This window comes from Ambystoma mexicanum, chromosome 6p (assembly GCF_040938575.1).
Source record: "Ambystoma mexicanum isolate Mex_15411 chromosome 6p, UKY_AmexF1_1, whole genome shotgun sequence".
Classification (NCBI taxonomy): domain Eukaryota; kingdom Metazoa; phylum Chordata; class Amphibia; order Caudata; family Ambystomatidae; genus Ambystoma; species Ambystoma mexicanum.
Genome location: NC_090935.1, coordinates 1262422735 through 1262437478, shown reverse-complemented (window position 1 = coordinate 1262437478; position 14744 = coordinate 1262422735). Strand labels below are relative to the sequence as shown.

Below are 14744 nucleotides of genomic sequence, written 5' to 3'. Positions count from 1 at the left end.
ATGTTAGTACTTCATAGAAACGCAACAAACAATCCTGACAACACGTATAGTGTTTATGGAATAAGACAACAATTGGACTACTGTGCTGGAATGATGAAATTCACTATAAACTCACAGGAAGATCCACAAGAATTTCTAATGTACTTACTACAAGTACTGGAAAACAAAAATATACCTATAAATGAAATCTTCCAGATTTCATACATGTGGAAACATAGATGCACTCTCTGCAACAATGTGACACGAACAAATCCCCCATGAGCGCTTTGTGTATGTATCAATACCTAATTGTGAATCTGTTCCATTTCAGCAACTTGTACAAAATGCAAACCATGGTAGATTATGTACTACCTGCAATTCGGATAATCGCTCCACCTTACTAATACAAACACATAGTAAATACGTATTTTTCTACGTTACACTGCATATGGTACCAAAAACAACTGCAAGCTGACTGGATTCACACATGGTCAAGTATCACTTGGTAAGAAAACCTTCACAACAATAGGTATAATCTACCACACAGGAGACACAACCAATGCAGGATATATATATATATATATATATATATATATATATATATATGGATGGTTCAAATGTAATGATAGTACCATTACTCTAAAGCAGAGATTACCTGCAAATCTTACAAACGCTTCTTTAATCTTCTTAAAGCCAAAATGTATTAACTAAACTGTACTTAAACAGTAACAAAACTATTAAAAAACTATAAACTGTTAAAATATGCTAACAGCTATCTAAATGCCCCAAGATTCAACAACAACTAAACAGATAAATGAATACCACTGAATTATATAAAAAAATAAACAGTTAGAATACGCCAACTGGTATCCAACTACCCCATGATTTTCAATAACCAAAAAGATCAATCAATACCACTACATGCAAATCGCACAGTACACTGGTTTGTAATCTACTAAATATGAGGGTAAAAAAAATGTTGATTATTCCATGTTATAAATCGTTGCAAAATACCAATATTAACATTATCTTTTCTTTGATCACAGAAATCAACAAGGAATACATGTACTCCAGTTACTAAACCATACAGTAAGTATATTATAATAAGTATAACCATTGCAGCAAACCACACCCATAGTGACTTAGAACTGTTTATAAATTTGGTCTTGACCATGCACCAAAGACTCTAGGCCCTGGCCACAACCACTGCAGCATACCACACCCATAATAGCTTATAACTTTGCTGCTTATAAAATTTGATCTCGTCCATGCACCCGAGACTGGATAAGCCACTATGGGTGTGCTATGCTGCAGTGTTTGTGGCCAGGGCATATAGTCTTGGGTGCATGGCCATGCGGCCATGCTCCAAAGACTCTGTTCCCTGGCCACAACCACTGCAGCATATCACACCCATAGAGTCAAACATTTTAACTATGTCATATGGGCACTTTTAATGTCCGCGAACATGACGAGTGTTCTTAGAACAGTTTCAACTTGCCTACGAACCATACGGACAGGCTTAGTGTCCTCAGGACAACCCATTTCCTTATTTACGAACATTTCAGGACACCCATATTGTCTGCGGTCAGAACGAGCACAACAGGGGTGCCTGCCACCTAAATAAATGCAACATTTAACCCATCTTACTCCCCCACCATCCCCAAACAGTCTTACACACCAAAACACTTAACTAAATAGTATTTTTCCACCAAGGTTCAGCGCGCTGTCAGCGGACTAACGCAAATCCAAGATGGCGGGAGTTTCCAAAAATCTGACGCACTTCACGCTCTTCACCGAACACGTTGCATGTCCGCGGACATGACGCAAGCCAATTGGCCAATCAGGACACTGTCCACGGACAGAACATAGGTCACAGAAAAATTAATGATATCTACTTTTTGGTCATTTTTTTAAAAAAAAAAAATACTACTGGACGAATTTTCACCAAATGTGCAAAAGCATGCTTTCGGGACCAAGCCGCTGCTCCTGGTCCAAATCTGGTGAAAATCCGTCCAGCGGTTTGGGCTGTAGGCGTGAGCAAAGTTTTTTCCCCATTCAGTCTATGGAAAAAAAGAAGTTTTGGGACCCCCCCTATAACTTTGCCCCCCTGGACCAAACTTCACCAAACTTTGCAAAAAAATTCAGAGTGACCCATATACTTTTTTTTTGCAAAGTTTGGTGAGGATTCGTCCAGGGGGAGCAGAGTTATAAGCCACCCAAAGAGGGCTCTTCCTATGGAAACAGCAACTTAACCATAACTAGACAGCCACTACCGTGTAGTTATACACACACACACACACACATTGTAATTAATGAGCTTTCAAAACTGCCATTCAGCCCTCACTCCCCACAAAAAACAAATAGTGTGGCTGGCTCTGCCCCCGTCACCAATGCTTTCATTATTGTTAACTGAGAAATGCAGAAGCATCGATTGCCCTATCCACAGGGTAAAGGAAATCAGATGTATGCCACTGTCCAGTGTACATGGGCACAAGCAGACAAATGTTGCGAGGACTAAAATACTATGAAAAAGAAACTGTCGAATGGCAGTGAAAACTGGCCCGCTCTGTAACCCAATTTAATGTATTCATGAAATAAGAATTATTGGACAGGCAAAGCGACGACAGACCTGCTGCGCTGCATACAAATGTTAGTCACTTGGAGACAAATTAAGGCACCATTTACAGGCTCTGTTGCACAATTCCAACCTGAAGGATTGAATGGGTTCTGGACACAGATCCACAGAAGAGACTTCCCCTCACAGAGACCAGATCAAATATTCACTGGGTAGGAAGGTTGCTGCATCCTTCAAACTTATTTGAATTTTTTTTTTTATTGTGTAGGTAGAAAAAAGGAAAGATAATCTTATAAAATATATAAATGAAATAAGGCTTTCAATTGATTTTCTTCTAGCACATAATAGAATATAGCGACAACAGTATTAGAAAATGAGCATAAGAAAAAGAGGGATGATAAAATCATTTGATTTTAAAGCATTTTATTGGTATTTGTAACAGACAGTAATTCAACAATACACGTGTTGCCTCTTTTTCCATGCATGCAAACGCGTCGTTATGAACATTAAAACAAAATGAACTGTCTTCACATTGATGGCCAGCGTTCATTCCCAGTGCCGCTTTCCCCCCTTCACTTCGCCGCTTGGGGGTATCGTTTCTAAGCAATTGTTTTACCGGCTAGGAAGTAGCTTTCTAGGTCAGCGCCTTCCTCAAAAGGTCATGATATTAATGTGACAGGCATCTATAATGAGACCGACTCGTGTTCAGGGGGCTCAGACGGGTGAAACATTCCTATGTGTTGCTCACATTTCCATCAGATCTAGATACCCCATCGCCCTTTAACTTGGACTCCGCTTCTGCCCAGTGCTTAAAATCCCTTAACCATCGCACATATTGCATGCCCAGTTTTGATTTCCATGCCATTGCGATAGTTCGCTCGGCCAATACGCAGGCCATGTCCATAAATCTGACCACATGTTTAAATTTACTCACTCTGGGGTATGTGCCTAGTAAGCATTCCTTAGGGGTCCAGTCAGATCGTATAATCCCTGCTGCTTTTGCAGGCCCGCCCAGAACCGCTGCATCCGTGCGCATCCCCAGAACATGCGCATCAGCTCCGCCTCTCCTGTGCCGCACCAAGGGCACATCGGCTGTGTGCTACTGCTAAATTTGGCGATCCTATGTGGTGTCGTGCAGGGATATACTAGTGCTCTCTCCCATTCCTTCTCCGAAATATCCACTCCCAAGTCCAGCGCCCACCTCCCATTCAGTGTTGCGCTTCTGGGGTTGGGTCAATCTACCAATTGGCCATATAGACTGGACACAGTTTCCAGCCATCTGCCAGGCTGTGCATTAGTCATTAGGGGGACTGCAGCTGGTTCCTCAGGCCATTTCTCCCATCTCCCCCTCACCGAACCCTCTGGTACCATAAAAACTACCCTTTAGGTAACCCATCTTTCTCCCGCAGTGATTCAAACTCCCTAAAAAGGTACCATCATTGTGTACATCACCCCAGGTTTAAGTGCCCCATCTTACCGAGTACCTAATATTAAGGATTTCAATAAGGCGACACACACACACACACACACCTTAGTCTCAGCGCGCAATTGAAATGGTTAGATTAGATTCAATATTGAGATGATACACCACTCATCACACCCCCTTTTCAAATACCCCGGGTCCCAATGGACCATGAACCAGGCTGGTTGATAAAATATAATATTTATTTGAAAATTAAAAAGAAATCATACACATTTTTAAATGGGGAAGCAATCACTAATGGGGTGATGTAAGAATATGAATGTAAGCAATGCACTTAGTTTAACCTTCTATTGACACACAACTACAAAACACCAGGGAATAGGAGCACTTTTTGATTTTATGTACGATGGCACTGAAGTTAGAATTTCCCCCTGCAATGTTCCCTCCACCCACAAATAATCAATTTTAAGTGGATAAATAGCATCAGCAGGTAACCAGGAATGACAGACAAACAATTTAAAATCCAACCTTCCCTCCCCAAACAAGAGAGAAAAACAGATTTCAAACCAAGGCAATGCTAAACTGACACTCGGAAATGGATGAATAAATGGGTATAACTCTTGAAACAAAAACAATTCTTTACTGGAGCAACACTGGAAAGATACTAGCAATCACAAGCAATGGATTGAGCAAAATCAGACAATTTCGAAATTGAATGGAAGATTGAAAACAGTCTATAATCAAAATGACACATTGTAAAATTAACACTTTTGCAAATCCCACCCAAATTTACCAGTTTTTAATAAAGAAACGGGTGAATTATGTGTGTAGCTATGGATCATAGGTACAATGTAAAAGTGAAATGAGGGGGGCACGGCCTGGAGCGCTGGCGATGCAGTCGCTCCCTTGATGGCCTCCGTGGGACGCCCGCTGCATCCGCGCTTTTTTATGCTTCCCGTAGAGCGTTTGATGGCCTGATCGGTTGTGGTGGCGTGGGAAGGTCCAGAGCCCTGCCGGCGTGCTGATGGGGCCCAGAAACCTCATAACGAAGACGATCTAATTGTCTTTGTCCCGCGGCCCCTCCGCCGCGTAATTCAAAATGGCGGTCGGGACCTCGAAGCCCAGCGATGACAACCGAGGCGAAGCCCCTCCATCGGCGCACCCCCCTGAGAGCACCCGAGCCTCCCCGGCCCTGAGGGACCTCCCGCCTTGCCTGAACCGAGGGATCCGGAGCCGCGCTACTGCCATCTCCAGCGGGTGTTCCCGGCGGTGCTCTGGGGACGGAGCACACATGCAGAGGGAGACCGGGTAGGTGCCCCTGGCCCCCCCAGCACACGGCACCGGATCGTCTTCTCCTGTGTCACCCAGGATGACTAAGCCTTGCAGTCATCCCCAGTGTGCCCCCGGCGCGCCTCAGATCGCAGCCGCTGTCTCTCCGCCCCCGCTCAAGAGGAGGGGACGGGAACAGGAGAGCTTGCGGGGGTGCGCCGCGAGCGAACTTGCTCTCCCTGCTGCTGTCAGCTATGAGGAGGCTGCGGCACCCTACGCGGCCCGGCCTGACACCTTATCTTCATCCCCCCCTCCCGCTTGTGTGGAGGAGGATCAATCTGGACCCTGCACCTGGCCTACATAACACAGCACATCTGTGGGGGTGGACTTGCCCGTGTGTGGTGGATCTGGTCCGCGGCGCCGCGCTCTGCTGCCCTCTTCATTGGACAATCTGCTACCACAGGGCTCCTGCATTGAAACAGACCCCCCCCCCACCGCCACCAGGAGACTTACCACCACCTGTGGCGATCTGGGTCCTCATCTTCCGCCCCAAAAGGCTCCCCTGAACTGGTGCGCTTCAGTGTCTGTGCCGCTCCCTCTCGTCTCTCCACCTGCTTCCTGGGGCGCCCCGGCCCACTCCCTTCTCCCCCTTGCTCGACTTGGCATCAAGGAGACAGGGATGACACCATAATCCATAATCCCTCTCTTCTTCACTCTGCACTGGGAGGCCGCACTTCACGGAATCACTTACGCTAACAAGAGTCCGGTCAAGACCCCGGTGCCCTCACTCCAACCCTCTGGGAGGCCCCAAACCAACCTCAAGGCATTTCGCCACCTATGCTACAGTGCTCCCTGCGGCCGTTGACCCGCCATTACAAGGCTACATAATGTCCAGGCAACCGAAATCCACTAAGTCTTCAGACATAGCAACAATGCTAATGTCATCCGACAAAGCGAAGAAACTAGACTCTCACCCCTCCGCCTCACAAGAATCCCTGGACAACAAGGGACCTTTAGCGACCAAGGAGGATATCCGTAAATTTATGGCTGACATTAAAACAGAATTCCGGTCGTGTATGTCTGAGCTTACCGCCAAGCTAGAGAGCACCGATAAAAGGGTCTCGGAGGTGGAGCAGAGAGTGGGAGAGATTGAGGATCGCGCCCAGGACCACACCTCCTCCCTGACCGAGATCCAGCACTCTGTTAGGCTCTTGCAGGACAGGTGCGAAACCTTGGAATACAAGCAGGAGGACATGGAGAATAGGGCCCGGCGCAACAACCTCCGTATTCGAGGGGTTCCCATGTCAGTCCCAGATCGGGGCTGGCCGAATATGTGGGCCTCTTCTTTCAGACTCTCCTACCTGATCTGGAGGACTCACTGCTTCTTCTAGACCGCACCCACAGGTTAAGCCCCCGTCGTGGAGTGGAGTCGGACGGCCCGCCTGATGTTATCACCAGGGTGTATTTCTTTACTACAAAGGAAGCCATAACGGCAATAAGCCGCTCCAGGGACGAAATCACCTTCCAAGGGACTCCCCTCCAGATTTACCAAGATCCGTCTCCTCTGACCCTTCAGAAGAGGTGGGCCCCCCGCCCGCTAACCACCTTCTTTCAAACCCAAAAAATTCGCTACAGATGGCTTTTTCCCACAGCTTTGCAATTTTCCTACAAGGGCACCCTGCGGAAAATCAGTCACCTAGACGACGCTGAAAGCATTTTGCAGCCGGACTCCGCCAACCCCTCACCTCCACCGGCCGCTGATTCGGACCCAATGGCCTCCCCTAGGTCCAAACAGAACACGTGGTCGAAGGTCCCGAGATTTAGGAGGAAGAAATGACCCGGCGCGGTCCCATAATGGAGTCTCTTGTACCCTATGACCCAGCTCGCGGGCCCGCGCCGTGGAGCCAGCCATCACTCTCGGGAACACAGATGACCCCACCCTCGATGCAGCGGGCCTCCCCCACGGTCCATGCCCAGCTCCGAAGCACGTTCCACCTATGAGTCCTTGGAGCGTTCCACCTAGACTATTTGTACCTCTAGCCATGTTGGCTATACACTGTTATACGGCCCCGTTGGCCAGGGGAGGGTTTGAACCCGTAAAGGGTCCGCCGCCCCCAGTTAAACCTTGGACTTCCTGTTGGCAGTCCAAGCAAAAACCCCAAAAGGCAGGATAATGAATGGACACATATCCCACGACATGATGGCTGACCCTTCAGCGGCTCCCCCCTTCCACAGAATTTGTCAGCGACCCCAGATCTTGCCCCAGAACATCAAACTTTGAAGTTTATCTCCCTGAATGTCAAGGGACTGAATTCAAAAGCTAAATGCAAGTCAATTTTACAAAAACTCCATAAGAATCCAACCACCTGACAGGATCAAGCATGTGTATTAATGAACAAGGAGTGCTTCTCTGCAGCCGGCTTCTTTCATGCCTATGCAATGCTCAAACACGAGCAAAGAGGTCTCTTGGCACCGTTCTCTAGGGTTGCAACACTGCTGGGGTTGTGAAAGATTCTGAAGAGGACCATTCTAAAAGACAACAAGCACATCTGGAGGGTTTTCATTAGGCTGCTGTGGGAGTGGTTTTCTGTGCAAGACACTTATGTCTTAGTTGTGTGCAGAACAGGACTCGTGGATGATGGCAAGATCCAGCAAATGTTTGCTGTTGCAGCCAAGAATGCCCTGGCTCCCATTCTAACTTGGTCAACGCTTACTTTGAACCCATGTGAAGATTTTAAAATGGCTGGCGGTGCGATGTAAGTGAACCCGTTAATGAGGAATTGAGGGACGACCCGGTATATAAAACGGGGCTACAGTCATTCTTGAGCATGAGGCGCACGAGCACGTTGTGATGTACACGAACGTTCGCTGGACCATTCTGAGTAAAATGGTTTGAGAACCTGGTTTTCAATGGCCATACCTGCCATATGATGTGCGTACCTGGGCAGGACAATACATGGTAGTCGCCAACCATAAGAGGCCAAGAGCTGGCAAATGGTGCTAGCACATAGGTTGCAAAATGGCAGTGCTTGGAAAACCCCTTACCAAAACCAAACTGTTGGCTTTGCCAACAGTGGTTTTTAAGTCCAATGCTTCCCTGTTGTTGGAGAGTGGAACAAGTTGTTCAGTAGCTTGCTACGAGGGCCACTCTTTAGGCAACTTGCATTGCTCCAAAGCTACCCACATCACTATTCAGGAGAAATAATGCATTTGACAATGGGAAATTTCATCGCAGACCAAGATATTAATTCAAAAATGAAAAACATATGGAAACCACATGTGAACATAACAATTCAAAGTATTTAATGTCTGTGTGGTAGTTAATAGCGATTTGCGTTATTCTTCCACCGACATCCATTTTGTAAGCTCCCACCTAAGGGGTCGTCACTCGTAAACCATTTCACAAGACTGTAAATAGCCGTGCGAGGGACGCTTATCATAAACGTTGCCACACGCACTGTCCTCGAACGTCTAGGGACACGTGGTACAGCTTGGTGTAAAAAATTAATGTCCAACTAACCCTCTCGTATCTCACCCGCAGCCGTTCAAACCAATGCCTTTCAGCTGCCTGCTCGTCCTCGGCGCTGCTTGATCTGATATCATCTCGAACTAACCAGTTTGAACTGGCATTAAACCTCAAAGCAGCTGCGCGGTCTAAAGTTTACAGTGAAATTCCAATTTGATTGGATGAGCATAAATAACGCTGAGGCAACAGTGCGCTATACAGTCATATCGCCTGGTTAAAATGTAATCCAAATAAACAGGAGGCTATAACGTGAAAGGAAGGGCGGTATAGGTGTCGAACTGAGCGACCACAAATCGCGAAATGTATCATCATCATCACAGTTTTCAGATAAAGGTTTGCCCCCAGCCACATCTCTCTGCCCATTAGGGATGCTCTATGTGAAGGGCGGCGTTCCTCTCAGCCTAGGCGCGCCGGGGCAATATTCCAGGAAAACAACCACCCATTTGCAACCAGCTGACTCTAGAAAGCTGAAAGCAGAAACATGCACATCCTGTACCTATAAAAGACGTGTTTTGTCTAGTTGCTCGAGTGTGCAGTGCTGGTGTCAACAGCGGGTCTTCTATGCAAATAGTGGCGTGTCAGTTTGCTGGGCTGTCACCACAGTGAGAGCACATCCCCACTGCTACTTAACCCAAGCCCGCAAGGGATACGGGTAGGGCTAAGACTTTTTGGGATTTTTTTTTTTAACTAAAGATTGGGGGAGGGATGTGTACATTGTGCTGCTCAATAGAATGCTTGTGCGTATAACAAAAGCCAAAGCCGCTTACACACTGGGTCGTCCATCTTCAGGGGTCTGCGCAGGCGGATGCTGCCAGGGACCGTTCGATCAATCAATTCATCGATGCTCTAAGAAATAAAATTTTAAAAAAACACAATGGGGCAGATAGTTAAAGTCAGTCAAGTTAAAGTCAGTCAAGTTAGCTTTAACTGATACGCTGTACACAGATACTAACAGCGTGAATAAGTTGTATAAAGGCTAATTTTGCTGCCGCGTTCGTTCATGTAATAACCACATGCATTCTGGGGATACTAATCTTCAAGTGGGTTGGAGTATCAGACCAAAGAGCTTAAATGAAGAAAAGAAAAAAAAAAGGGACACGGTCCAGTGCTGAAAACTATTCGCACTCTGATAGGGCAACGTGAGTTCGATGTGTGCACACCAAAGGTAGTTTGTTGCTGTTAGCATAAAAAAAACTAGAGATGACGTCCCCAATACCAACATCAAACCTCCCGAATGCCCCCATTTTAGGTGGAATACACGGATGCTGTGTTCCCGCCCGCCACAGAAAAGACCAAGCATTGGTGGGCTTCTCTTTTCAACAATTATTCCAGCCCCCATGTCACAGCTGCCTCAACCAAAGTTATGATGAAAGGAGGGCGCGCAGACATGCCTCTTCTCGGAACTTGGCAGCCACCCAAATTAGTAGGGGGGGGGGGGGAGTAGAGGTTCATACTGCCACATCAGAACCCGAAAAGCCACTTACCCCGAACCCCAGCGTACGCAGCATCTCGAGCTTCTCTTTCTCCCCAGGGCCGATGTGCCTCTGTGAGAAGTCATCGTGGCGGGGGACAAGGCGTTCGATGTGGCGAGGGGAGCATCCCCGTTCCTGTACGCCCCCGCTGCTGCAGCGGCTGCCCGGGCTCCAAGAAGCTCGGGGTACGGCTAGCCTTCCGCCCGCCAAGACTCGGGAGCGGCGGCAGAAGAGCCGCCAGACTGTGGCACAGTTCTGCATGCTGCCGGCTGAGGAGGCACGCTGCTGCAGCTGCGCTAATCCCCCTTCTCCTCCTAGCTCGAGGAAAGTTGCCTCTGATTCGCGTGCGCACCTGCACCAGCTCTGTGTGTAGAGCGCGCACTCTGCCCGGTCCCCGCCTTGTGATCATCTGAGCCAATAGAAGCCGACGCGCCTGACAAGCCCCCTGACGCCCGGCTCCAGAACACAAAGAGCAGCGCCCGCGCACTGTGTGCAACCAACACCCGCTCTCCCCACCCCCCGCCCCTTCCACGCTTAGAACACTGCCTGTCACTTTCCTGTCAAAACACCAGCGCCCCCACTCCTCGTTTTGGGCCCAGCAAGTTCTATGCACTTCTTTCCAAGTAAAAAGTGGCTCACTTTACGTTTTCGGATAGCAAATTCAACGCTTTTGTACATTTTATAGTACAGTGGAACAATGCCACTGATCACTAAAAAATGAGCACATACACAAGTGCAGTAAATCATCAGGCTGATTAACATCGGCACACAAGCCATCCCGTACAGGCCTACCGGATAGGCTATTCCTTGGGTCATCGCCATATTGGCCAGTTCGACCTGGCTGCAACCACGAAGTTGTTGCCAAACCAAAACTGCCTCTTTTCTATTCTACTAAAGCAAACTACTCCCAGTAGTGACAGCCCTCCCCACTTTGGCATAAATAGGACATGAACAGTGCTTATACCTGTGTGCTTTTAACTCAGCCCTCAACCATACTCGTGGGCGGTGCCAGGTTTGGGCGCCTAAAGCTCTCCCACTTTGAGGCAGCAGGTATCGCTCTGCTGTGACCCCCCCCCCCCCCCAGCCCAGTCTCAAACGGCAAGAAGCTGTCACATTTCTTACCTCAGAGAGAGGCGTATTCACTTACTTTTAAACGTACTTTAAACTAAGTAAATCCACACCTGCCCTAGGCGTGAAAGCAGTCGTTAATGTGACTGAGCAAGCGTGTAGAGGACACAAGCCTGACCAGCGATGATATCAATAGACCCCCTATGCGGAAGCTAAAGGCTTAACTGCTTGGCTCAGCTTGTAGCTGGCCCATGCCTCCAATGATTCACGTTGCTTTGTTGAACTAAATAGCACGTGAGATACAGAAGCATAGACAGGGTAGGGCCTGAGTGAGCCCAGAGGCAAACACCTAAGAAAAAAAAGTGTTTGTGTTTGTTGGATTGTATGTGTGCGAGGGAGTGCATACGTGGGTGTATGTTTTTATGAGAGGGTGTGTCTAGACTCTAAGGGCTTGCATATGAATGAAGGCAGTATGAATGGTGTACATATGTGCAAATGAGAGTATGGGTGTGTGTGAATGAGAATGCAGTGTGAATGTTCTGGGTGCTCCTGTGAAGGCCAGAAGCTGTATGGGTGCGTGTTTGTGTGCATGTGTCTATATGGTGTATCTCTGTGTGAGTGTATCTGTGAGGCTGGGGCCCAGAGAGGAAAAACAAAGAGGTGATGGCTGGAAGGTTTAGAATGAATCTTAACCACTGGCATTGCTCTGGGCAACCCTCCAGACCACCGTTCTTCGCCTGCCAAGCCATTACAGAAGGGGAAAGACCATATGCAAATCAGACTTGGCCCCACCCCAAAAGGGGCAGTCCAGCCCGAACTGCTAGGTCACATCCCTTCTGCACAAGACCACAAACATCCCCAAACATGTTTCGCCCTTGTTGGGGCTCATCAGTGAGGAGTAGCTTGGGTCTCTAGGCCCAGCAGGCACTGGACCCACGTCTGGGCATACCCATCCCACTCGTGGTGACAAAGCAAAAACAAAGAGGTGATGGCTGGAAGGTTTAGAATGAATCTTAACCACTGGCATTGCTCTGGGCAACCCTCCAGACCACCGTTCTTCGCCTGCCAAGTCATTACAGAAGGGGAAAGACCATATGCAAATCAGGCTTGGCCCCACCCCAAAAGGGGCAGTCCAGCCCGAACTGCTAGGTCACATCCCTTCTGCACGAGACCACAAACATCCCCAAACATGTTTCGCCCTTGTTGGGGCTCATCAGTGAGGAGTAGCTTGGGTCTCTAGGCCCAGCAGGCACGGGACCCACGTCTGGGCATACCCGTTCCACTCGGGGTGGCAAAGCAAAAACAAAGAGGTGATGGCTTGAAGGTTTAGAATGAATCTTAACCACTGGCATTGCTCTGGGCAACCCTCCAGACCACCGTTCTTCGCCTGCCAAGCCATTACAGAAGGGGAAAGACCATATGCAAATCAGGCTTGGCCCCACCCCAAAAGGGGCAGTCCAGCCCGAACTGCTAGGTCACATCCCTTATGCACGAGACCACAAACATCCCCATTAGAGCATGAACATTTTTTGACAGAGCATGTTTTACTGGAATTTTTGGCAAAGCAAAGCCAAGTTGAGTGTTATTATGCAAAGAAGTGGTTGGAGTGTGGGGAGGGTACTGCAGTGGAACTGGCTGCGTCCTACGGTGGCATTGAATTGTGTACTCAGATTAAGGTTTACTGTGTTAAGATCAATGCCAACATAAGTGTTCTTACATAGGCCGAAGGTGGGGGGGGGCATTTGTGCAGCCCGCAGGGCAATGCTTTCTTACTGTGACATGCTGTTTTTTTACTGGCTTTGGGGACCAATTGCAGCATGATTGTTGTTATATGGGGAGATTTGTGTAATGATAATGACTTATTCTTTTGATATATCTCTCTCGCCAAAGCACTTTACAGAGAACATATTTTTATAAAATGATCACCCAACCAAAGTTGGTACTTATATATTGTCCTCAGAAGGATGAAAGGCTGTGTTGGCCTTTCCAGGATTTGAACCTGTGAACTGCAGATCACAGCTAGCCAGCAGGGACATGTTTCCTTACTTTGGCATGGCTTTTTTTTTAACTGCCATTATGGCAAAGCCAACAGGAGCATGTTCTTACATGGAGATATGGCATATATTTGCATAGCCAGCATGAGCATGTTTGTTATAGTATCATAACTGGCCTCATGGGCAAAGCAAACACGAGTATTTTCTGATGAAGGAATACTGGCATGTATAGGTGCACCAGAAGGGACATATTTGGGCACAATCAGTATGAAAAAAACGTTTACACTTGCAGATAATTGATATACAGTAGGCAAAGGAATCATGAAAATGTGTTTGAAAATGTTCCTGCGCATTGTTGATGACCAGGGATGTCGTTTGGGGGTTGTCAGGGGTAGAAGCTGCTACCTCTGGCTCCACCTCTGCTACCCCTAGGCCTGTACTTGCAACCCCTGGGCCACTGGACAAAGAGGCAGTGCCAAGAGCAGATATCTGGGTTGCACCTGAAAAAGGCGATTGTAAATACAGCTAAATGTGCCCAGCTTTTTTCACCTGGAATCTACATCTCGTTAGCTGGAGAAATAACAGGGATGCAGGAAAACAATGAAACCGCCACCACTAACAGGTTGGCAGTCCGTTAGTGAAGAATGCCTGAATGGTTGGGTTCAGAGGCGGGGCTGTCTGTGCAGCTCACACCCAGTACTGTAGCAACAGGAAGGGCATGGGGGCTAGGTCTAACTAGCTGGGAATGGGTAAGAGCAGCCTGCAGTAATCAGTGACAGCACAGCATGAACCCAAATCCCATCAGTGTTTCTCGATATCTGCGTTGCACATCCAGTGAGCTACTAGGCCTGTGATGACTGGTGTGCCCCTCTGGTTTTTGCCACCAATCCTGCCTGGGCACTGTGTAACCTGTCCCAGATCTGCCAGACTTGCACAACAGTCACACTGGAGATAGAAAAAAGGTGAGATAATTAATTTACACAAAGTTGCACTCCACCTTTGTAGTAAACTATCTGCTGCTTTCTCAAGCAAAACAAATATATACATTTTTATTTTTTTATTTTTATTCTTGATTCAATTGAATTATAAACAATTTTTACAAGGCTTTGTCAAGCTATATCCTTTCAGAACTTTGTATATCCATGTCAAAACCAGGGTCCCAATTAAGAGTACTTCTGGCAGCTAAATCTCCAGTTTATTCCATCAGAAATGTGTGGTTATTTATCGTTTTGGGCCACAGTCTTATCGGTTTTAACTCTGGTGAATAGACCTAGCTCTTGGAAGAAGCCTATTACAGCGATCACTCAAGAAGTTTTTTCCCCACTCATCAGGCGGTGCCACCATTCATCTTCGTCAAAACACTTTAAGTGTTTAGTTAGTGGGTCTAGGTGACGAGAACGAACGGCGATCAGCCCCTGGCAGTTCACGAGGAGATGTC

At 47.5% G+C, this 14744-nt stretch overlaps 1 protein-coding gene across 1 annotated transcript in view; it reads right to left on the bottom strand.

Moving 5' to 3' along the window:
• Positions 1–10623, bottom strand: part of GLDC (glycine decarboxylase) — a 472733-nt gene extending 462110 nt beyond the window's left edge. The window contains exons 1-2 of the mRNA XM_069625925.1: positions 10257–10623; positions 9540–9618 (exon numbers count right to left, since the gene is read on the bottom strand). Of these exons, the coding sequence (XP_069482026.1) occupies positions 9540–9618; positions 10257–10505 (328 nt within the window). The 5' untranslated portion in view covers positions 10506–10623. The remainder of the gene's footprint in view (positions 1–9539; positions 9619–10256) is intronic.
• Positions 10624–14744: the final 4121 nt, after the last annotated feature.